Source organism: Theobroma cacao, chromosome 3, assembly GCF_000208745.1.
Source record: "Theobroma cacao cultivar B97-61/B2 chromosome 3, Criollo_cocoa_genome_V2, whole genome shotgun sequence".
Taxonomy (NCBI): Eukaryota; Viridiplantae; Streptophyta; class Magnoliopsida; order Malvales; family Malvaceae; genus Theobroma; species Theobroma cacao.
In genome coordinates, this window is record NC_030852.1 from 6,479,499 (window position 1) to 6,502,765 (window position 23,267).

At 33.6% G+C, this 23,267-nt stretch overlaps 1 protein-coding gene across 2 annotated transcripts in view; it reads right to left on the reverse strand.

Annotated features, from left to right (window-relative positions):
- LOC18604364 overlaps positions 242-23,267 on the reverse strand; it is a 28,193-nt gene continuing 5,167 nt past the window's right edge. The window contains exons 9-34 of one of the 2 annotated variants that reach the window (XM_018117847.1): positions 22,806-22,884; positions 21,498-21,576; positions 21,340-21,383; positions 20,982-21,176; positions 20,199-20,274; positions 18,015-18,095; positions 17,869-17,949; positions 16,954-17,030; positions 16,800-16,854; positions 16,662-16,710; positions 16,425-16,562; positions 14,754-14,835; positions 14,573-14,651; positions 13,679-13,725; positions 10,956-11,167; positions 5,347-5,434; positions 5,076-5,195; positions 4,846-4,964; positions 4,610-4,682; positions 4,387-4,506; positions 2,341-2,409; positions 2,066-2,236; positions 1,930-1,977; positions 1,628-1,769; positions 1,276-1,373; positions 242-460 (exon numbers count right to left, since the gene is read on the reverse strand). In XM_018117847.1, the coding sequence (XP_017973336.1) occupies positions 257-460; positions 1,276-1,373; positions 1,628-1,769; positions 1,930-1,977; positions 2,066-2,236; positions 2,341-2,409; positions 4,387-4,506; positions 4,610-4,682; positions 4,846-4,964; positions 5,076-5,195; positions 5,347-5,434; positions 10,956-11,167; positions 13,679-13,725; positions 14,573-14,651; positions 14,754-14,835; positions 16,425-16,562; positions 16,662-16,710; positions 16,800-16,854; positions 16,954-17,030; positions 17,869-17,949; positions 18,015-18,095; positions 20,199-20,274; positions 20,982-21,176; positions 21,340-21,383; positions 21,498-21,576; positions 22,806-22,884 (2,626 nt within the window). In that variant the 3' untranslated portion in view covers positions 242-256. The remainder of the gene's footprint in view (positions 461-1,275; positions 1,374-1,627; positions 1,770-1,929; positions 1,978-2,065; positions 2,237-2,340; positions 2,410-4,386; positions 4,507-4,609; positions 4,683-4,845; positions 4,965-5,075; positions 5,196-5,346; positions 5,435-10,955; positions 11,168-13,678; positions 13,726-14,572; positions 14,652-14,753; positions 14,836-16,424; positions 16,563-16,661; positions 16,711-16,799; positions 16,855-16,953; positions 17,031-17,868; positions 17,950-18,014; positions 18,096-20,198; positions 20,275-20,981; positions 21,177-21,339; positions 21,384-21,497; positions 21,577-22,805; positions 22,885-23,267) is intronic. The other variant, XR_001927187.1, reaches the window with a different exon arrangement.

A 23,267-nucleotide genomic window follows, 5' to 3' on the forward strand; every position in this document is an offset into this window, starting at 1 on the left:
AAATTTTGCTTTTTTTTTTTTTTTTTGGTAAAGTTCAATTATATTAAAGGTCTGAAAGAACCGTAGTTCTTCAGCAAAAAGATTTTGCAAGGCATACCCCTTACAAAAGAACATAGAGGTATGCCATAACAAAATCACACAAGGATCAACCCCTGTACATAAGCCAGCAAAAACCCCTATATAAACCCATTCCCCATACAAACCCAACCCCTATAGACAAAAAGAGAACAAAACTCAGGAAATACAATGTGAACTTTCAAAGTTTTGCTTTTAGTAGGATCTGTTGAAACAGGTGAAACAAAACTAAGAATTTACCAGGGAAAACAATGTATGGAACTCCGGGATGTCTACTTTCAGAACCTAGCTCCCACAAAGGGATTCCAGCTAGGGCTTGTCCTACTACTTTGGCACGCTTTGCTTCCAGAGCTTTTGTAGCAAGGTCTGATGAGGTAATTCCACCCTAAAACAAAAAGGCATAACCATTATATTCCTTCAATAGTTTGTTTCACTCAATTGGTAATAAACAGTATAAAGACATTAATAAATATGAAGAAGATACACTATACAAACTTAAATGCATTTCATTGTCATGATATGAATGAAAGGGAAACCATAATTAAAATTGTCTAGAGATGATGACACGTAGCTAAATATCACTTCAAATAAAACCTAAAGTAACAAAAGGCATAGAAAATATGCAGATAGATGAAAAGTAAATGTTAAGAGCTGCCTTGAAGAACTTAAGACAATAGCCACTATCTGATTAATGCCTGCCAATTAAACAACTCTTTGCGGCTTCCAATTTATCTTTGGATGACATGTATGCTGTAAGTTTGTTACATTTGAAATCGAATCAGTTTCAAATAATGTCCCTCTCACATGCAACTCAAAGCTGGCAGGGATCCCATTTTCTTTATGATAAAAGATTCTAGCCAAAAATATTTTCTGCATGGAGAAATAGTATAATCACCAGCACATATTTATTGATTTAGTTGATCTAAAACATCAATATGTCAACATTATTCCAATAAAAATATTAGGGAAACATGGCTTGTTAGCAAATACAAAGATTTAATCATCTTTAATTGCCAAAGAATGAAAGACAGCAGCTGATGATGGCAGCTACTGCAAAAAGTTTGTATAAAAAGAAAAATAAAATTTGATGGATAACTTTTCTATCAGAATGTATTATATGGCTTCCAACAGATTTATAAGACATGCCATAACTGAAAAATATAATCAAGGAATAATTGGTTGTTTGCAAAACTAAAGTACCTTGGCAAGAATGTAACAAGGTCTTGTAGTTATTCGCCTTACTACTTCAACCAGTGCAGAGCTCACTTTGAAGTTGATCTCTAAACTCTCAGAAGCAGCTATCAAAAGTGAGGTAAAACAGTTGCCATTTCAATAAATAGAATTTACCTTTTGTAGAAACAAAATAATTGCAATAATATCTTTATCTTTCAAACAATCAACATTTATTTTTATATACATGCGTGAGGGCTTGTGTAGCTAGTAAGCTAGTAAGAATTTTCCAAGAAAAGAGACAAAGTGAAATAGTTACTTCATTAAGTTTTTATGCAAGTCAAAATTGGATGCATTAACAAAGAACTAAAATGAGACGAACTTTTTCCAGTGATGAGTTCTCTGCTGCTCATTATTAGAGTATCTTTATGAGCTGCAAGAAAAACAGATGCCATTTCTGCTGTTCTATTAATTTCCTCCTCCCTCTCTTCTAATGACTTCATAGCAACTTTATGAACAGAAACCTGTTCACCAAAAAGAAGGAAAACTTAATACCTAGTGCAAACCAATAATTCAGTGGGCCCATTGCAAAATTTTGTGGTCATTTCTCATATTTTGGTGTCAAAAGGGCCATATTTAAGCCTAAAGTACAAAACAAAGAAATATAATATGAATTGTGGTCACCTCAATGCTTTTTAACATATGTCCATACTGTGACTGAAGCTCTTCAACCTGAAGGTTGTGAAAGACAAACAATCAACAGTATATCAACTTAGAGAATAGAATAACAATAAACTTTTAAACTTCACCAATTTTCAACCTGCTTTGTTGTTTTTGGAACATATGAACCCACAACTATTAGTCCACCACTTCTCTCTTTCTTTTTTCCTAGATCCTTAGGGAGGATTCGAGCTTTGGGGATAATTCCAATGCGGGCAGAAACAAAACTGGCCGCAGAACGGCATAAGAAAGACTTCCCCTTTAGTTCTGCCTGTCAATTAGTGTAAGCTTAAGCCAAACCTCTCAAAATTTTTGTCAACATGTTCCAAAAAAATAGTAACTACAATGAAAACCATAAGATTTGCGGTATCTTGCCTGGATCATTCCAGCAGCAAATACAGCCATGTCTCTTTCACTAACTGCATTTACTATGCATGTTGACCCCTGCTCCAGAAATAAATAACAATATGGTGAATCCTTTGTATCTAATCATGAAGTTCTCTATGGAAATCCAGCCAGAGGTATCATTATGAATGAAGCTTTACAAAAAGGCCTAAGATGCATTAAAGATGATCCCAGCAATATAAATTTTTGAAGGTTATTCTAGTTATAAACACAGTTTCATTGTTGCATAATTGGATACCAGAAAACACTACCAGGCTTATCATTGACATTTCAAAAGGACAAGTATTTGATAAGCAGTAAGTGGTAATTCCTATATTTGAATAATAAATGTGGTAAGATCAATTAATTAGACAAAAAATCTAATGACTTGTTTAAATCAACCCAAAAATACTCAACAAGATGTGGAATTGAGGGAAACTCGAACATCCTTCAGGAGCACTCAAACATTCTTTACTGTTTACCCTTTGGATATTGATATTACATTTCCTGTCCCTCTTCAGGTATCATTTCAACTTCTTTACTTTTCCTTAAAAGAAAAAATTAAAAAGACAAAAAGAGAGATCAATCTTTTCTTTTTCTTTTAGTTTTTTCTATTCATAATTTCCTTTAAGCACAAACTTCCTCGTATGGAAAAAATTGAGGAAAGATCAAGCATTCAGACCATTAAATACTAATAGAACAAATAATGATTAGTTGGTGACTGGTATCTAATATTACTTTAATAATAGTAAGCATCTTTTTATTTTTTCTCATAAGGAAGGCATTGCAGCTTCATGGATAATTATTTCCTTTATAACTTGTTAACACTAGTTAAGTCAAATAAATTAACACTGCATTCTATTTAAAGAATAATGAAATGAATCTGAGAAGCACAAACATGTAAATTTGAAATCAATATCCATTTGAAACAATTTTGAAAAACATATTTTGGCATAGCAAATCTTCCATTCACAAAAGAACAAAGCACAAACAGATAGCTTTTTACCAACAACAACAACAAACCAAGCTTTTCATCTAAGCGTATATATGTAGTTACGTGGTTTTGGTTATCATTATTATTATCTTATATTCATTATGGGACCTCATGGCCAAATCTCTAGTAACTTGATTGGAGTGACCTCAAAGTTTGTGGTAACATCCCTGAATTAATCCCAAATACCTAGGATGTTATAAAGAGTTTTAAGACAGTAAGCTTGCTGATTAAAGGAGTTCCCTCTAAACTAATTCTTTGAATACTTGAGTACCTCTAAAGTGTTATAGTTGATGCTTGGCACTAAGTCCATCAATGAAATACTAAATCCCACCTCCCACATCACTTTAGCAAACCCTCTATTACCTCGTGATGGCCAGACACCATTCAATTAGATGCATTGATTGTCCCTTTCTCTCTCTCCATTGCAACCCAGGGCTTTTCTTTCTCTATCCTCCTGAGCAACTGCTACTAATACCAATCAGGGCATCCTATAAGCTAGCCTGCCTCCTCACAGAGCAACCAAGGAGCCACTTAGGTACACCTTTACCTCGCACATCATTTTTTACTGCCTGCCATGGTACTTAGGCATGCTAAGGATTGCCTAGTCCTCTTTCCTCCTTTACTTGTTAGTACAACATTACCCCACCCCTCAACAGTCTAGCATAAATGATGAGAACCAGCTGAACTATTGTCCAAGTTGTACAGAATTGGAGGCAGTTAACAACAATGTTGACTTATCAACAATGTACAGTATTAGCATGACATATTTTAGTGTTTGCACAAGATTCAAGTAGGCGAAAGTCACAGGTCATTATGTGTATGACCATCAATAAAGTTAAACCACTAAGTAGTCACATCTAACTTGAAAAAGGCCAAAAGAGGTAAATAATTCAACCATAGGGTTGCACTGACGCAGAAGTCCATGCACACAGGAGGGGATGCAAGAATACAAACAAATGCCCCTAAATGAGGACTTGCATGCACACGCACATTAAGAGTAGCACAAATGCAGACGGATAAACATACAGCCACACAGAAATTACCTTCTCCAAACTGCAAAGATGCTCACAAACTGCATCTGGTCCACCTTGTCTTAAAAGTTGGATAGAAATGGATGCAACACTGCTGGCTGGAATGCGTCCTGCTGTTTTCTCCTCCACCCACTAATACATTTAGGTGAACCAACTAGCAAATTCAGAACAGATATCTTCTGGGCAAAAATATAAACTGACATGTAATTCAGGTAGATAACAGGAAAACCCAGACCTCTCGAAGGTTTGAAGATTTATAGCCGAAGGCTGCATCTTTAGCAAACTCTGTGTCTCCTGCAGGAACAAGCCTACAGCCAATATGATCCAATGAGTTCTAAAATATCACAGAATACAATGTTTTTTTTTGGTAATTCCTTTCTTTTTATTCTGGTCTCTCTTGTTTGTGGAGGGGAGGGGAGCAGATAAGAGAAACCAAATTTTATTCAGATATAATCAAGAGAAAGCTGATACCAATCAGAATCTGCAACATAGTGTATATCTTCAATAGTATAACGGCCTCCTTGGAGAAAGAAGGGGCAAAGGATCCATGCATCCACCTGACCTATTACCGAAACAGCTGCATCTGGTTCCTGCATTACATGGCTAGACATGTTGGAAAGCTTGTACCTTTATGTGGCTAGACATGTTAGCGCAACAATCTAATAGTACTTGTGATATATTCTGAGACCAATTGTACTTGCCTCTGGAAAATGACCACGTAATGTCGAATCACCTCTCAAAACCACAGTGTAATCAATATTACCAACTGATTTAGCTGCAGTAAGAAGACTGCTGCATATATCTTTGATTAATGCAGTTGCCTGCAAAATGTTAAATCTTTATTCAGACAATAAAACAAGTTCGGAGAAATTTGATTTGGTTGATAATAAATTTTCAATAAAAATCTTTCTATGGCAATGAGAAATGAGATGTAGGGATTGAATAACTTGACATTTGAAGAAAACTCTTTACCTTCTCAGAGCTTAGTGATCTGGAGTTAGTCAAAATGAAGAAGCATATAGGCTTTTTTCTGAACTGTTCAACAAGCGATTCAACACTCCTGCAAATGATAATACATAACCAGAAAAAGTAAGGATAGAAGCCAAGACTGTTCTATGATACAGCCCACAGGATATATAAGTACACAATGTAGTTAAAACCTAGAAATTTTACAATTACATAGCATGAAGAAAGTGATAAGCTTGATTTTAGGGCATATATCATACATGCTGGAATGTGGCATCTGTACATGTTTTTAGACCTTCAATTTAACTAAGAAACTATGAAGCACGGAGATGGACACAGGATATGGGTAAGATAAAATTAAGAAACGATGACATGAAAATTTTTGAAAATGAGGATATAGACACAATAGGATACGGCGATAATAATATATATACATATATATGTATATATGTATACATAAAAATAAAACTCTATTACTCCATTGGCTGTTTTTAATCCTTCTGTTGTTTTGTCATAGTATTTTGTTGGTATAATTCCTTCTTGGATGCAGTTTTGATCTGCACCAGTGTCAAATAGTGCTATTGTTTCTAATTGGAATTCCTTATTAATTAAGAGTTTTATTTTTATTATCTTTGGATGGATTGGTTTGTCTGAATTTTTGTGTTCTTAACAAAAAGCTTTTTTAGAGATTTGTTTTTCATCAAAATTTTTTACATATGGTAGTTCTACTTCATGTTTTTTCCTGCTCCAAAAAGCATTGGGGATATCAGAGCATATTGTTTTTTCTATTTCATTCTTAATTTGTTCAATTTTTTGTTTAATGTTGTGAGTGGTAATTGCTGTTCTAACTTTTCAAAAGAGACTTCTTCTTTTAAGTAGGTGATTTGGTTTTGTTTATGATTGATTAAAGAATTAATTTGCTTTGTATGAATTGATAGAGATTTTAACAAATTAATGTTTCTGACTCTTGGTTTTTCTACAAAAGGGAAAGTTATTCTGGTTTTTAATATTTTGGTAATGATGGCTTGGTGAATAACCTTGTACGGCTTTAATAATGATATAAAAGGAGTTCCTAAATTAATATCTTGAGTTATATTTTTGACCATTTAAAAAGGTGTTTTGAACTTGATTCCTTGGTTACATATTTCTGCATTGGATATTTTATATGTAATTTTGAGTTTTTCATCATTGGCTGTTTTTAATCCTTCTATTGTTTTGTCATAGTATTTTGTTGGTATAATTCTTTCTCGGATGCAGTTTTGATCTGCACTAGTGTCAACTAGTGCTATTGTTTCTAATTGAAATTCCTCATTAATTAAGAGTTTTATTTTTATTAAGTATCTTTGGGTGGACACTTCAATAAGAATCATCATATATTCTTGTGTTTTTTGATCTTCTGTTTCTGATTCGAAAGAGCATTGGTTTGTCTGAATTTTTGTGTTCTTAACAAATTCGATTTGTCGTTTAATTTGTTGTTGCTCTTTTTTGAGTTCAGAGATTTCTGCTTTTATGGTGTTTATTTCTAAATTTAATTCTTCTTTTGTTATTTTTCTTGGTTTTGTTTTTTCATATTTTTCAAAGATGATGCTTTTAATGTTATATATAGGTTCATGATTTAGCAGGTTAGTTTTGTCAGATTTTTCTTTTATTGAGTCTTTTAGTTTTTGTAAATATTCTCTCTTTAGTGTTGAGTCTTGTATCTGATCAATGATTTCAATCATGAATTCCTAGTCTTTTGTTAAGACTTGTATTAGATTTTCAATTTTTGTTGAGGATTGAGAAGTAGTTTGTATTTCATCTATTTGCCAGTTTTCTATATGTTCTTCTATTGTATCATCATCAGTTGTAGATTCTAAAAGAATCTCATTAATTTTCTGTTCAATTTCTTCCCCAAGTTGGAGTTGATTAATTTTCTTTTTAATTTTACAATATTTAGAAATATGACTAGTTTTTCCACATCTAAAACATTTTATCGTTTTATCAATATTACTGGGTTTCTTTGGTTGCTGTTTTTGTTTTCTGTATTTCTTATATTTTGGTTTCTGATAATATTCTTGAAAATTTTTCTTTTTTTTTCTTAATTTTGTTGGCTTTTCAAAACAGCAGGGTTTTGAAGTAAATTGTTGTTCTTTAATATCAAATTGTTGGCAGAATGATCCTAGTTCTTTGGCACATTGCTTTCTCTCTTTCTTCAATTGTTTCTGGAGTTTTAAATCTTGGCAAATTTTTAGTCCTTTTTGAGTGAAACTTATGAGTTCACTATATGTAAGATTTTCATAAGGTATTATGCCTTTATAATTTTCTCTTATTTGATTTCTAACTTTTATTCCTAACAATGTGAGAAGTCCAGCTAAGAATTTTTCTTTCCAGAATGGTTGATTGTTGTCTGATCTTTGCATTACTCTTGTCATGAACATATCTTTGTACCATTTTAAGTCTGTCAACTTTTTGCATTTTAAATTTGACAATAATTCTGAATTTCTATCTCTAAGGTGAGAAGGATCCCCTATAAAATGTTTAGATATTGAGAAAATGAGGGTTGCAATAGCATCTTGTATTTCTCTTCCTTGATTGTCTAAGATACTATTGCCTTAATTATCTTTTTTAGTGGCTTTTAATATTTCTTCTTGTTGATTTGTTGTAAGATAGTTATTCCACCATCCCTTTAGCTGTCCAGTAAAGCCGGCAACTAAAAGATTTGCTATGGCATGATCTGTAATTTGACCAGTTTGGTTTTGAGTTTTGTATACATTTGAAACCATTGTCATTTGTTGAAGTGTACTGAGGATGTTATATTCAGACATTCCATCTATATTCCATTCATAAATTGTATTAGCATTGTATTTATTTTGGAATGTTGATTTTTCTTCAATGTTTATGTCTGGTGCAGTAATCTTGGGGTAATAAAGTCTTTGAGGTTCTTTCCAAACAATTTTATTAATTTGTTGGTCTTCTGAATCATCTGAGTAGCTTTGGGAATCTGTTTGATTATTTACTACATTGATTGTGTGAGTTTGTTGTGTTGGTGTTTTTGGGATTACTATTCATGAATTTTGGCTTTCTAAAGCATCAATGTGGGCTTGTATTTCTTTTAAAACTGATTCTGTTGCTCTTGATGGTATCTTTTTGGAACTTCAAAAGGTGTAAATACAGGTTTTGAAGGTTTTGTTTCTTTTGTTTTTGTTGGTAAATTTTGAGTGATTTTGGGTTGGTTTTCTACTATAGTTTCTATGTTTTATAACTGTTTTGATATAGTATGTAGAGTTAGATTTGTATAATTATTTTGTTCAACTATCATCTTTATGTCCTTTGAGGAAGCAGTTTCTCCTATGTCAGAAGATCGCATCCTTAATGGAATTGCTCTGATTCCTACATTTTTGTGTGTATATTGAACTTCTGTTAGAGGGGGATGTTGTGATTCGATTTCTCTTCTATTTTTTTGCCATTTAGTAATATTTTTTACAGTATTTATTAATTGGGGTTCATAATGGTTTTCAAACCATTCAAAGAACTGTATTAAGATTTTATGCTTATTCATGAAATTATAATATTCTTTTAGGATTTCATCTTTTTGTTGATCATAGTTTTTTAAATAATTTTCTCTTTTTTGCTTGTTTTACTTTGAATAAAAATGCTTTCTATACCGTTCTTTGTTAATTTCAAATTCTTTTTCTAACACATATATTTCTGAATTTGGTTCATCATTTGTACTTAGATTTGGATTATTGGTCATTGAGGAGTATGTTGGTGACATATTGGGAGAGTTTGTTCGACTATTTTGCTATCTAGCATACACAGGTTGTGGTACGTTTGAAGAATTGTCTACTCCTTGTAAATTTGTCCTAACAGTAGAAGGTATTGAGGATCCAAAGGCTCTAGCGGTTCTAAAGTCTATTTCTACTATGGATGGATTTTCTCCTAAAATATTTATGCTTCTTGTAGAGGCTACTGTTTGTTCTGTATCAAAAGATTGTCTAGGGGGTACTCTTGGAGGTCTATTGAAGACAAGTTCTACTGAACCATCCCTCTATTCTACTACATGGTTTATTTCTGTATTTTGAATGATAACCGGATTAGTAGCTCCCTCTATTTTCCATCTATTTGGAAGTTGTACTTCATGCCATTGAATGGTCCTGGGTATTACTGTATGAGATCTGGTCATGTTTGTTTGTATTAAGAGAGTTTCTCCTTTTGGGCTGTGAATTAAAGCCTTAGTATTAATTACAGAATACATTACTTTGTAATATAACCTATATACTACAGTTAATGGTTTAGATCCTGACATCATTTTGTAATTATGGGTTTGAATTTGGAGCGTTAATGAATTTAGAACATTTCTGTCTTTTAATGAGACCATGAAATTTGGAAAATAATTAAAATGTATCAATCCTCTACAGAGGCTTGTTTCTATTATTCCTAACAAAGAATCATTAAAATGAAGATGTCTTTTGTCTCTAAGGACTGTGAGAATAGAGAAGTATCTAATCTTTTTTTAGTAAGAGGTTTAGCTTCTACTTGTACTAGTCCAAAATGGATGTAATTATATTTTTGATTCCTAAGTTTTTGAATTATATCTTGATCCAAAAGTTGGATATTTTCATATTGATTTTGAATTGGTATTCATTTTTCTTTTGTTTTAATTAAATATCCACAACAGGAATTTAAATGCAAAGCATGAAATGTTGAAGATTTGTAGATTTGATTTTTAGGGACTCTTGGAATTTTTCAATTATCTATTTTTTATATAATATTTTTATAATGAATATTTTCCTCGTTGACACTCTTGAGTTTGGTTAGAGTTTGAACTGGAACAAGAAGTAGTTCTTAATAAAAGAAGCATGTTGTATTTCCAATTTATTTTCTTACATAAGGGGGTTTTTACTGTTTCGGTGGTGCTTTATGTTTTTTGCCTACAGGGAAAAATTATGTATAACACGCCTAGCCCACGGCTCAACAGACTAATTTCCCAAGGACTCAACAGAAAGCAATATAGTACCATCCAACAATTAAAACCAGAGCTTAGAAAATAAAGTTGAAATAACAAAATGCTTGAATTTTAAAGAAAATACCATTTGTTCCGCTGTGGCTCTGATACCAAGACCATCGAGGAGTTAAATATATATGTATATTTATTACTAAATGACAAACAAATAGAGGAGAAATGTGTATTGGGGTTCAATTAATAAATATATATACATATATGTATATATATGTATATATGTGTATATATTGAATATTTATGTGTGTATCTTTTAATTAATATTAACCAAGTAAACACTAAAAACTCATTTAAAATAAATAAAATCAATTAAAAGATTTTTTATCATACTACTACAGTAAGATAATTTAAATACCTTGCAAATATATTTGTAAATTGGCTGCATAACCTTCAATTTTGGGATATAATTATGTTAAGACCAAAAGCTATGGGCCAATAAGCATAAAAATCAATTAGACCTAAATTATATCCCACATGTCCAACTGTGTTGAACATATATCACAGCATGTTGGAGGCATGTTTATGTCTGACATGGACACAACACTGGTAAGCTGGGGGTTGAGCATATCCATGCTTCATAGCTAAGCAGTTAGACAATTAAAAATGAATGACTTACCATTCAGTTAATACCTCAACATCATGAACAGTTTGTGTTCCAGTCGGATCATCATCAAGAACAACCAGTGTTTTTGAATTTTTCTGATTTAGCCTGTGTATATCATTGATGGGATCCACTGGCCACTCAGGTGGAATACTTTGCAAGACAACTTCTTTCTTAAGAGCTGGAAGTTTTCCTTCAACTTTAACACCTGTGAGGGTTTCATAGACCTACAGAATCCAGAAAACTGGTTACATCTACAACTTGCTAATCACAATAACTAGCTAATAGTTGTTGGCATGATAACTTTAAACACCATATTTTATATTTAGTTAAGACAAAGTTGCAAAAAAACCTAGTTTTAGTATTCAAAATGTGGAAACAGTCTGTACAGATAAATTTACAAAAGGTAAACAAAACTGGAATTAAATTACAAAGAGATGGCATCTGAAGATCAACGAAATCTAATTTAGTGTTAAATCCAACAATCAGTTATATCAGACTCACATAAACTTGATGTAACATTGTATCAGATTTGCATAACAGCATGTAATGTTCAATGATAATCAAACTGTATCATCTATATTTTTCATAGTCAATACCTCCCCAAAAATTAACAAAGAGACAATCATAATCAGCCTTCTTTGAAGATTTGCTGAGGTGGCATTTGGTGCCTTCCCGTAACTTGAATCCATAAGAATGTCATTGTTGGGGAGGTGATTGTTGGGAATTAAATTACTGAGAAGATAACATTACTAAATTTTAAGGAATAGGAAAGTGTTAATTAAAATCAATGTCACATTGACATGTTTGGTTGATTAGATACTTTACTCAGAGAGTACTTTGAAATTTCAAATTACCCTATCAATCGAAATGAGAATAACTAGACATCTTAACTTTTTAAGCATCCTCTTAGGAAAATATACTTTGTGATCAAATTTGTTAATGATGAAAATTATATAAAGTTTAAAGATAATCTAGATAAAAAAAGTTTCATGTTAAATAAAAATCTTATTAAAATTTTTTCTTGAATTATTTTTGTTTTCAACAATATGAACATTACAAATTTTATGCACTAAAAGGTAGTAGTTTTCATATTTTTTACATAATTTAACTATTTTATAAAATTTCATATTTTTTATATAATTTTTCTATGTTGTGATCAAATTTGTTAATGATGGAAATTATATAAAGTTTAAAAATAATCTAGATAAAGAAAAGTTTCACATTAAATAAAAATATTATTAAATTTTTTTCTTGAATTATTTTTGTTTTCAACAATATAAACATTACAAAATTCATGCACTGAAAGGTAGTAGTTTTCATTATTTAGCTATTTTTTAAAATTTCAAAAATATAAATTAATTGGAGAGAGAAAAACTAATGACAAGAAAAAAAGGAAATTAAACTCTTAAAAAATATCTATATTCTACTACCAATAATCTGGGTAAATACCAGATTCAACCACCAATAATCTGGGCAAAAAAGAAAAAAAGTGCCATCACCAACACCAGCAATTCAATGCCAACCAAGCACACCTCTTGCAATCTCTAATACTAGAAGCTACACAAAGCCATATTGGATTTCAATATGAACCATTGAAACCCATATCAAAGGCAAGCAAAAATTTCAAAATTTTACATAGGGAATGAAGATTTACTTGCTTCTGGTGTAAATTTTTGACATAGGTGCATATTCTAACAGAAAAGAGGGTGCAAATGGTGGGAACATGGTTGGGCAAGGAGAGATAGAGATGACGAAATTTGGTGGCTGCTAGGTTAAAGAGAGGAGAAAGAGATGAAGAAAAGTGGTGGGGTATGATTCTGGTTGCAGGTGAAGAGAGAATGAGTTGAATAAAAATGGTGGATTCTAGGTTGAAGAGAGGAAGAAGCCCAAGGGGCCATTTTGTCCGAAAAAAGAGCCTGCACTTTCCCTCAACACGGGAAAGTAACTTTGCCACCTCTCTCCAAGGGAATCACATTCCCTTCATTGGTGGGAAGGAGATGACCACAGTAATGTTATTTTCCTAGGAAAGTACCATATAGAATACAGCAATCTTCTTCCCTTTTATGAAATTCCCAGGAAAGTGCCTTGCTTTCTGCATACTAATAGCAAACTGATTGTCAAGTTTTCAGTTTCTTAGTCGGACTTTCACTACCAAGAAAAAATTGTTAAATCATTTTATTGCTAACCATTACTTTACTACTGATAATAGTTCTGAAAGAAAAACTTAAAACATCAAATGTATATTCTGAGAACTGGGGTCAGATGTTCAAACTTCTAAAACAGCTAAGCACACTAACTTCTAATGCACCATGAAACAGTTTTGTTTTTTTCTTTTCTTTTCTTTTGGTTAAAAGACATTTCAGCTAGAAAAAGTTTTCTCATGCACCATGTGGATAAATTAAAAGCGCTGCCATCATTTTTCCAATAAAATATCACATTTCATCCTATTTTCATTAAAATAGAACATGTTAATGACACATCACCAAGCTTAAAGGCAATAGGCAAAGGGGTTAGAAAATTTACTTGATAGATCAAATGATCCAAGTTCGAAGTAAGAGCACTAATTAATTGAAATTAAATTAGAGGGAGTAACATGGACATTTTGAGCACATAGAGAGAAAGAATTGAACCATTAAACTATTCGTTAGATCTTAACCCTATCTTGAAATATAATTAAATTTTGAACAGTCATTTCTATCGATTGGGAATAAAGGAATGATACTAGACATGCATACCTTGACCACACCAGCATCATCTTGCCGACCCCAACCAGCAGCAGATCCTTCTCAATAATAACATTATAAGTGTTAAATGCATGGAAGACAGCTCAGAAAATAGAATTAAAATGCAAAAACAGCGCATGAATGGATAAACATGCAAAGCTTTTGCTGCTTATATGAAATTGCATCATAAATAAATAACTGTAAGGTAATATATATAAGAAAATCCTACCTAAAACAGTCAAAAGCCGTAAGGTAATTTCACTGCAGACAGAGATGGGGGTGCTAGGTAGTCCATGTGTCCATGGCTTTTCGAAAATTTTAACTTTGTCTGTATAAAAGTTTTCGAATTTCATACTTATCTTTACTTCCCTTGACTTTGAAATTTTTGTGCTTAATCTGTTAACACTATAAAATTCTTTATTTAATCCTTGAATATTTTTCTAAATTTTCACTCAATGCATAATATATTTTATAGAACTCTGAATTCAAAATTAAGATCCTTAGATAACAAAACTTTTAGCTGCAACAACTTTAACTTAAGATGCCCAGTTCAAGTGACAAGACAAGTCCTGGTCAAATTACACTAATGGTGGGAAAAAGAAAAAGAACATGAAGAGTAAGACCAATGCAGAATGGAACTCCCTGTCTCTTCATGGATGCTTGTGTCCTTTCTTTTCATTTCTTTCAGATACTACAAAGTTGAAGGGGTCTAGAAGCATTTAAGAAATGTAGAGAGGCTCCTGGCCTTTTATACTTCTACAGGTAAACTGAGGAGAACTTCAAACAGACAGGCAACCAAGAAGCTAGTAGAATTTATGCAACAAGTCTCCTCAGGTCAGAAAATGTAATACAGAGAAAGATAAAAAGCCATAATTGCTATAGAGAATAAGAGAGATTATCCCTAACCTGCCAGAAAGAGTTGGTGTGCCATAGTTGAAATATGGAGCGGAACTTTGCGCGTTGAGCATTCACGAGCAACAATACCCTGTAGGAAATTACACTTAGTCTTACAGTTAAGTAACAAACTATGGCTACTGCTATAATTTGTTTCCATTGAAAAGACAGCACAAGCAACTGATTATCTGACCAGATCCTTCACAAAGATATCAAGAGCAGAGTACGGGGTATAGTCGTTGTCCAACATATGCGGAACACGATTTTCAAACATCCTGAAATACAATCAAAACACAATCAGAACTCATTTAAAAATTTTTTTAAAAAATCCTAACAACTGGGACCAGTTTTCTTCAATAAAAGTAATGCAAGGGTTCCTCTGAAGACAAGGGTTTTCACAGTGATACAATTTCCAATTCTGGCAACAAGATATCGAGTTTTCCATAGATTATGTTGTACTAAAACATAAAATTTGGGGATCCATCATGGCCTGAATCTTGCAACTTGAAAGATCTAGACACAAGGACACAGCTATAGAAGTGTGGGTTCATGACTTTTTCATTTACTAAATATCTGTCTAACTACAATTGACGGTTCTTCTTGTAGAAGAGCTAAAGATACACTAAACAGTTGTGATAATGTAAAGGATTGTAAGCTACTTGACAAGAATAAATGGGCACCTGCATTTCCATACTTCCAGAGGGGACAAAAGGAAAAAGCCAAATTCTATTGCAGCAAACATAAGAGTGCCAGAGATAGATGCAACTTTTTCTGTCCTCAGATGAGTGGCAATTAGTATTCAGAGCCAAATTTTGTGTAATTGAATATATCTTTTGAAAAGAAACCAATGCACATTAGAAATTTCTGAAAGCAAAGCATGAACATCCAGCAGAGTTAGATTTTAGCATAAGAGTAGCATGAACCTGAAAAGTCAACAATACTTCCCTAAACCACGTTGGTTATGCCTCATCAAATGCCAACAACCCTCCAAGGGGTTAGGTCCCCAAAACCTATCAGTGATGCTTGAAGTTATTTTCAGCTATAGCCCACATTCAACAATAAGTGGCCATAACACTTATTCGATCATAACAGAATCATTAAAGTGCATTTGAGAAAAGGCGGTGATAGTGTCAATAGAGGACAAAATGAGGGAAGCACATGCAAGGCAATCTGGACATGTGAGAAGGGCTCCACATGCTCCGCTAGAAGATATAATTCAATGGGCAATGCTCATTTCAAAAGTGGGAAAAGAAGACACTGGAAGAAACTCTCAAAAAGGACCTTTTCCTTGATGATCTTACTCAAGAAATGGTCCTAACTAGAGCACAAGAATATATCTGACTCATGTAGCTGAACCAACACACAGGGAGAGACTTGTCTGCTGTTGCTGTTGTAATAGAAGTAGAATTGGGAAATTGGTTTCCTCTTCTTCAAGGCTATGTAGTCTGTAATCATGGCATTTCAATTGAAAGTTGTGACCTTATTACGAAGTTTAGAGTTCCATGTAATATATTAATAACCTTGATATCTATTTGGATGACTGTTTCACCAAAGTAAAATGGAAAGAAAGTGGGCTAAGGACTCTGCAGCATGTATTGATTTGCTAATCCTTCTAGGCCAACTGCAGGCTTGTAATAGTTAGATGTTCCTCTTTCTTTATAGGATTAGACTTCTATAAAAGAAGACCAAATGATTTAGGCAACATCTAAGTTTTACTGTTATTATGAACTCACATAGCAGTATGTTAAGAAGAAACAAAACTTAGGCAGTTAGAAGTCAGGTTTCGAGCAAGATAACAAAAATTTAAACATATAGAAAGCAATTAAAAAGAAAAAGACTTTCTCTGCAGTGTACATGAACCTACCAGGATGTTGCCCCACTATTGGTGATGATATCAAACAACACTCTAGTGTTAAGACATAATCGAGCCCCAAAAGCCATTGCCTCAGCTGATGCTGCTATATGAACTCCAGCGAGCAACTGATTAACCATCTTTACACCGCTAGATAATGAAAATAGGAAAATAATAAAAAAGCTGCTTCCTTGACAGATAAAAGGCACTAGATGCTTTATGCCAAGACAAATAATTGCTTAGAAGTACCTTCCTGCCCCACAACCCCCTTTAATAACATAGAGCTTCTCACTTAATGCTGTTCGTTGTCAACAGCCAAGAATCAGTTGAAACAAGACTCAGGTACTCCTTCACCTGACAACTAAAACTTAACTACATGCAAATTACCTGAGAGAACAAGACCAGAACTTTTAAGAGCATCATCTGAACCTGCAGCCATTATCTGGAAAAAAAAAAAAAGCAGAAAAAGAAAAGGAACAACTTTCAGAAGTACAAATCAAGAGCTGTTCAATTAAGATTAAATCAATTCTTGTTCGCATACTGTAAGTTCTCCCATAGAGGCCCTTTTAACACCACCGGAAACAGGAGCATCCACCAATTTCAAATCTTTGCCTTCATCTGCAAAATGTACAGATAATTTACAATATGAATAACCATAATGGCAAACACTGTGGACTTTATCATTTTGAACAAAAAGAAACCATCATAGGCTTACCTATATTGCAGGTTTCTTTTAGCTAGTAGAGGTTTTGAAGGAAACTGGAAATTTGGTGAAGTAACCAAATATAATATGTGCAGTTTCAGTTTGAAATCAGTATATAATATATGCAGTCATTTTTCAACAAACTAAAACTCTCAGCCATGAGGTTTCTGTCTAATTTTCTTTTTCCCATCCTCCTTCAGTGACAGGCACTTCTTATCAAAGAGTGAATAACGCCAATTGAACCTATCCGTTAGGTTGTCAAGCAAGCAAATTGGGTGATGGGCACACGGTGCTTAATTTTTTGTGCAATCTCTCTCTCATTTTCCCAACAAGCAGAATTAATCACTTCAACTTCATGGATGTATTAGACTTAAAGAGCAAAATTCAAAAATCCAATTCTGTTTACATTCTGGATACCAATTTCTATCTACCCTGGGAGTAGTTACAGATGCAAGACTGATGCAAGTAAGAGCATGGATAGTGGTACAAAAACATAATCAATTATCAAAATCAAAGCATCTTTAAGATGCGAGATAATATCATAACCTCACGTACTGTTAAATCATGCAGTGTACTCAAGGAAGACACTCACAAGAAAAAGGCGTTGATGGGAAGTGGGGGGAGATAGAGAAAAAGAAAGGAGGAAGGAAAAATGCGATTTGAATAACAAAACAATGGGTATGTTTTACTTTAAATCAGAAATTCTGCTTTGTGCAAGTGAAAAGTAGATAACTGAATGAAATGATTGCGTACTCTGCAAACGTCGCTCTAGTTGGCTCACAAATGCAGGGGAGACTGTGGAAGAAAGTATTATAGATGCTCCAGATGGAAGGGCTACAAAACATACAAAGTGAAGTCAGGGCAGCTCATAAATTGCAGATAGTAAACTAGAGATATACCTGAAACTGCGCCCAGATCCCCATATAAGACACTCTCAGCTTGAGCTTCATTTGTGACCATGACTACAAGAACATCAACATCTGGAGAAAACATGTCAGAAACAAAACATGTTCTTACCTGTGAATGAACATGAGAATTTGAAAATAACAATTCATGATGTCCAATTTGGAATATTTACATAAGTGTACTCAGATTTGCTAGTGCAGGTGGGAGAAAAACCTTGACCTTGCATACAATCATGCTCTCAATGTTCCTCCAAAAGTACAAGAAACCAGAAAAATGAATAATTGTTCAGACGGACTAATTCATTTGCAGTTGCTCACACTAATTCTGGAACCGCACTAGAAACAACCAGAGCATAAGGTTTTACAATTGTAATTTACCAAATATTAAGACTTCTATGAACAGATTTCTATTGGTTGATCAAAGATCTACTCTCATTGCTAGATTAAAAAAATGAGAGTGCATCCTTGACAGTGGCTTGCAACTGATGATAGAAATTTGCTCATCCTGAGAAAAATATAAGGTAGAACCTATCATTCTGTGACAACAAATTAAACACATTCACATTCTTGACAGCTTGAAAGGGCATATTATTAAAACAATCTGGTTTGTCCTCCTTGCTTAAACCATCAGGCATCAGACCCTCCCCACTTTGCAGTACTCCATATATGTATGAACATGTGTATCTGCTACTTGTCTCACTGTTTTTAATTAATGCATGATGCAAGTGACTTTAGAAGTTGATGCTCTATCCTCTTATTACTCCCTAATCTTTATGTCCTTGAATATACTCTTGCTTCATCTCCTGACACGATAAGCTTCCATAGAACTTCTTACACTAATTGTGCACTAGATCTGAAACGTCTAAAACAATTCTTCAAATACTTAGGTCTCCGTTTCCCTTCATGATAACCCTGAACTGCATTTTTAATTCAGCTCCTCATTAAAGGATCATGCATGTGTCTTTCCTGACAGCTTCAGCGCTTAAGTGAATTTGTTTAATGAAATCACAATCTGGAGCATGATACATCATCTGAGTCTTAATAGGAGGGAAAGAAATGGAACATAAATTATTTCATTAACCACTAGCGCATATCAAACCTGACTAGGGCCGCTGACACCCTGATGATTTCACTTTTCTTAGTGTAATAAACAGCCTATTTGTGAGATCCTCAATATAGATTGGAGCATGTCCAACAAATAGAAATATTTCTTATAGTCACACACACATTAATAAGCACTTCTATGAATCATGTTATTGCCAGTTAGTTACTTATGCCTCAAAAAGATTTGTTTGCCTGCTTTATTCTGTTAAATCCAAAATGTCGGCATACTCTTCCAACTCAAAAGAGTCCAAGTGTTACCATTCTCAAAGACTGTAGTACTCAAAAGAATTTACTCTAAGCTTGATTCTTATTTTACTAATATAATTTCCATGTCACAACAAACTCCTTGCATGAGTATCACGTTAAAGTTCCCATCCCTGTTGCCATTGCCTGTGCAATGCGTTACTTTTGTTTTAAGTTACACGGACACTAATAGCAACCTAGAAACTAATAGAAGCAAGATTTCAGACTTTTTTATTCTGATAAAGATCAGTAGTTGTCAATTTTGAACTGCTGAAATCAAGACTATAATAGAACTTGTAATTGTTAGCTTGCAAGCAAGCTATCTACACTATTAAAGCTTTTGCTAAGGTGGGTTTTTGACAATGTCTTTTTATCCTTTTTATGCCAGACACATAATTATTAAATTATTTTGTAGCTTAAATGAAACAAGAGTTCATTATTCCAACAGTCTTTAGTAGAATTATATTTCTCATTGATCAACACAAGTTTGTTAAAATAGTAAGAGATAATAACAATCTAAGATGAATTTAAATAATAAGAGCCTATATATTGTTAGAAAACAAGATTTGATATCAAAACTAATGTGAATGACTAAATGCCACATAAGGCATATGAGAACTTCATGCCATGGAGTGTGAGCCAACAAGCTTGTCTAAACTGATGTGCTAGACTTCCCAATGTTTTCCAGTGTCTAACCTTACGAGGACCTCACAACATAAACCTCTAATTCCTTTTAAAACTATGAAATAAATTTCAACCTTATAAAGCTCCATAAGTTGTTATTTCTTCATTCACTTGGATTGGTAGGGCATGGAACATGCCTCAAATTACCTTTAGATACATCTGCTGGTGAGGTTCCAATCAAGCCGCCAGCACTTTCAAATCGAATTAGTGTAGGTCTGTACACCTGCCATCCAATGAAAATTTGGAAACGTAGTTAAAGTTTTTTAACTTAATCTCTCAATCACAAAAAATATCTAACTAAAAATCCAAGAGGGGAACCATGGATTTATTAAAAAGGAATGAAGAACAAAAAAACAGAAAGTGAGCACATCACATGCAGAGTTTGAGGCCATCTAGAAGACAATATGAGGAGAGCATCACTTTTTCCAGCTACTCAATTCATGAAATAACTAGTGAATCCAATAAATTTGTCCAAAATATAGAGAACTAACAAAACCTTATAAAATATGTTCATCTGAACTTTATTCTCCTAAGGAAAACAGAAATGTTGCATATTGATTCTCGAGGGCAATGGCCCTGCCTCACCACCCAAGATAGCCAAGAAAAGGTATTTGAAGGTAAAAGTTCATTCAGAGCCTTTGATCTTTAAAAATTAAAAAATTTCACTTGAACTTCGGCTCAAGGTAAAAACTGCTGGATTCTGCAGAGAAAAAGTGAAGTGTAATGTGATTTCTGACTCCATTTTTGTCAACTAGAGGACTCCCTCATTGTCAAATAGAATACATCAGAATATTTTTTCATAAACCTGTATTGCATGAAAGATGCTCAATGCAGAAATTAATAAATTGAGACGAGGCAGAAAAATCATTACTGAAACAAAAGCATCAAGCAAAGAACACATAAGTGAAACAAACGGTAGTTAGGACTTACGTCATAACCAAGAACACAAAAATTGGATTTTACAAGGTGAGTTGCCATCCCAAATCCCATCGCTCCAAGACCAATGAAACCAACTCTGTTCACAGTTTTTGATTTGGCAATGATTTGACTTGCAAGTTGCTCTGGGCTGTAGAGTTCAGTGTTTGCTGCATCTGTGGTATTCACTCCATACACTTGGTCCCAAATCTGTTCAGCAACCATACAGCACATGCAAAGAGCATACTAAGTTTTAGATATAAAGAAATATCTCCATATTTCCCCCTTCAGGCAGAGGAATGTTGATGTTTTGTTTGAAGCTAGTTTTCTACGTGAATGAAAGTTTCATTTACAGAAAATTACAAGTAACAACCTGAACCAATGGGGTATTATCATCTCCATTACCATGTGAAGACCCTGAAAAAGGAAACATACCAGGTAGTGAGAAATACAAGTTGCTCTGAACCAAAAAAAATCACCGCAATCAGTGGAGCTATCTTAAAATTAAACAAGAATCTAGCAGATTAGTACCAAGAACCAGTTGTTGATGAGCAGTTGCCAAAAGTGGAAGAGGAAAAGTAAGTGATTTGGCCATATCCAGAACAATACCCTTGAATTTAGGAGGGGAAAAAGAGATTAATTACACTTAGAATGCCAAATAAACAAGCTGCTGTACTAAAATGGAATATGTCATTCTGGAAAACAGACACAAAGAGAAAAGATTATTATGGAACCTGATATCCACAATTATGTACCAATACATTTACAAAATTCCTAGCATAGAACACTGTCTTAATTGTACTATTACAGTAAGGTTCAAACAGTATTTTCAACATTCTAAGGCTCTTCCTCATCTCTGACAACAGTGTTGAATGACTTCTAGCAGTTGCATCAAAATTATAGGGCTAAGTCTCTGACTAACAGAAACTTTTCTGTCCACTGAAATATGACCAGGAAAAGCCTCTGCAGCAACTCAAGCTTCATACCCACAAAAGCATTCAATTCAAGGCTAGCAGTCACAAGATCCTCTGATTGAGGGATTATAAGGTAAATAATCTGAATAAATGAGGAGAAATCACAACAACTATGAAGAATAAGAAACTATCACCATCCTCACTACTGGCAAAAACGTGGTGCCTCAAATTTGTCTCCCCCAGTACTTCTTTATTAGGAAGAGAATAACTTTTATTTGTGTTCACATTTTCACGCTTAACGGGCATTTTTATTTCTAACTTACTACTTTAAAGTTAGAATGATTCCTTGTTATTACAGTTCCTCCCATCTTGTACCCTCAGTTTCTCTCTGTCAGCCTCAAACTCAACTTGAGACTTGCATGCAAACATGCACACACCAATAAAACTTACAAGCTAGAAGAAGGGTCAGCAATGCAGTTGCATACTCACTATTTAACTTGGCATCCCATTCTGATGTGGATTCCTTATGCTTTTGTTTGGTCTTCTAGTGTGCTTCTTTTTCATTAAATCCAACTAAACATATTTGTATGGTAACTTATTTCATTGTTAGAGACTTTATCATCAGTGAATCAAGTTACTTTAATACACACACCCACATGCACATTGATAACCATATGTGTAGCCATAGTGATAATTATAATGCCCACATGAATTACATATTCCAGATAGCTTCCAAATTTATCAGTTAGTTCTAAATAGAAAGCGCTAAAATAAAGCTTATAGTTTAAGTTTAAAAAATTTAGCAGAGCAGTAAAAGTCTGCAAAAATACCTGTTCTTTTTTTCGAAAATCAAGGCAGCTTAATCTCTCATAAGCAACTAACCAAACAATAAAACGAAAACATTTATCATTGTAGTTAAACTTACCAAATTCAGAATAAAAGGATTCAGGAAATGACATTTGACACTGCCCCTCAGCAACTGTGGAATATAATTCTTAAAAACCCTGCATACATAGTGACAACATCCCCACCCCAAAGAAGAAAAAGGGGGAAGAAAATGGGGGGACAGGAAACAATGATAGATTAAAACTCAATTAAAACCTTCCACAGCATGTGGTTTGTTTGAACTCATTCATCAAGGAAAGCATTAAAAGACAAGTGCTCATGAATAAAGGGGCTTTAAAAAATTACTAGCCATTTGATGCATTGTTCACCAGAAACTTGTACAGTAGACCAAATTACACACACTAGCAAAAGGAAATAACTAAATTCTAAGTTGAAAACCATGATATAGCCACTTTGCACTGACTTGATTTGGAGTTTTCTGTGCCCAATCTAAAGGGACTTGATAGTTGATAGATTTATTTATTCTGGAGGTAATAGGTAA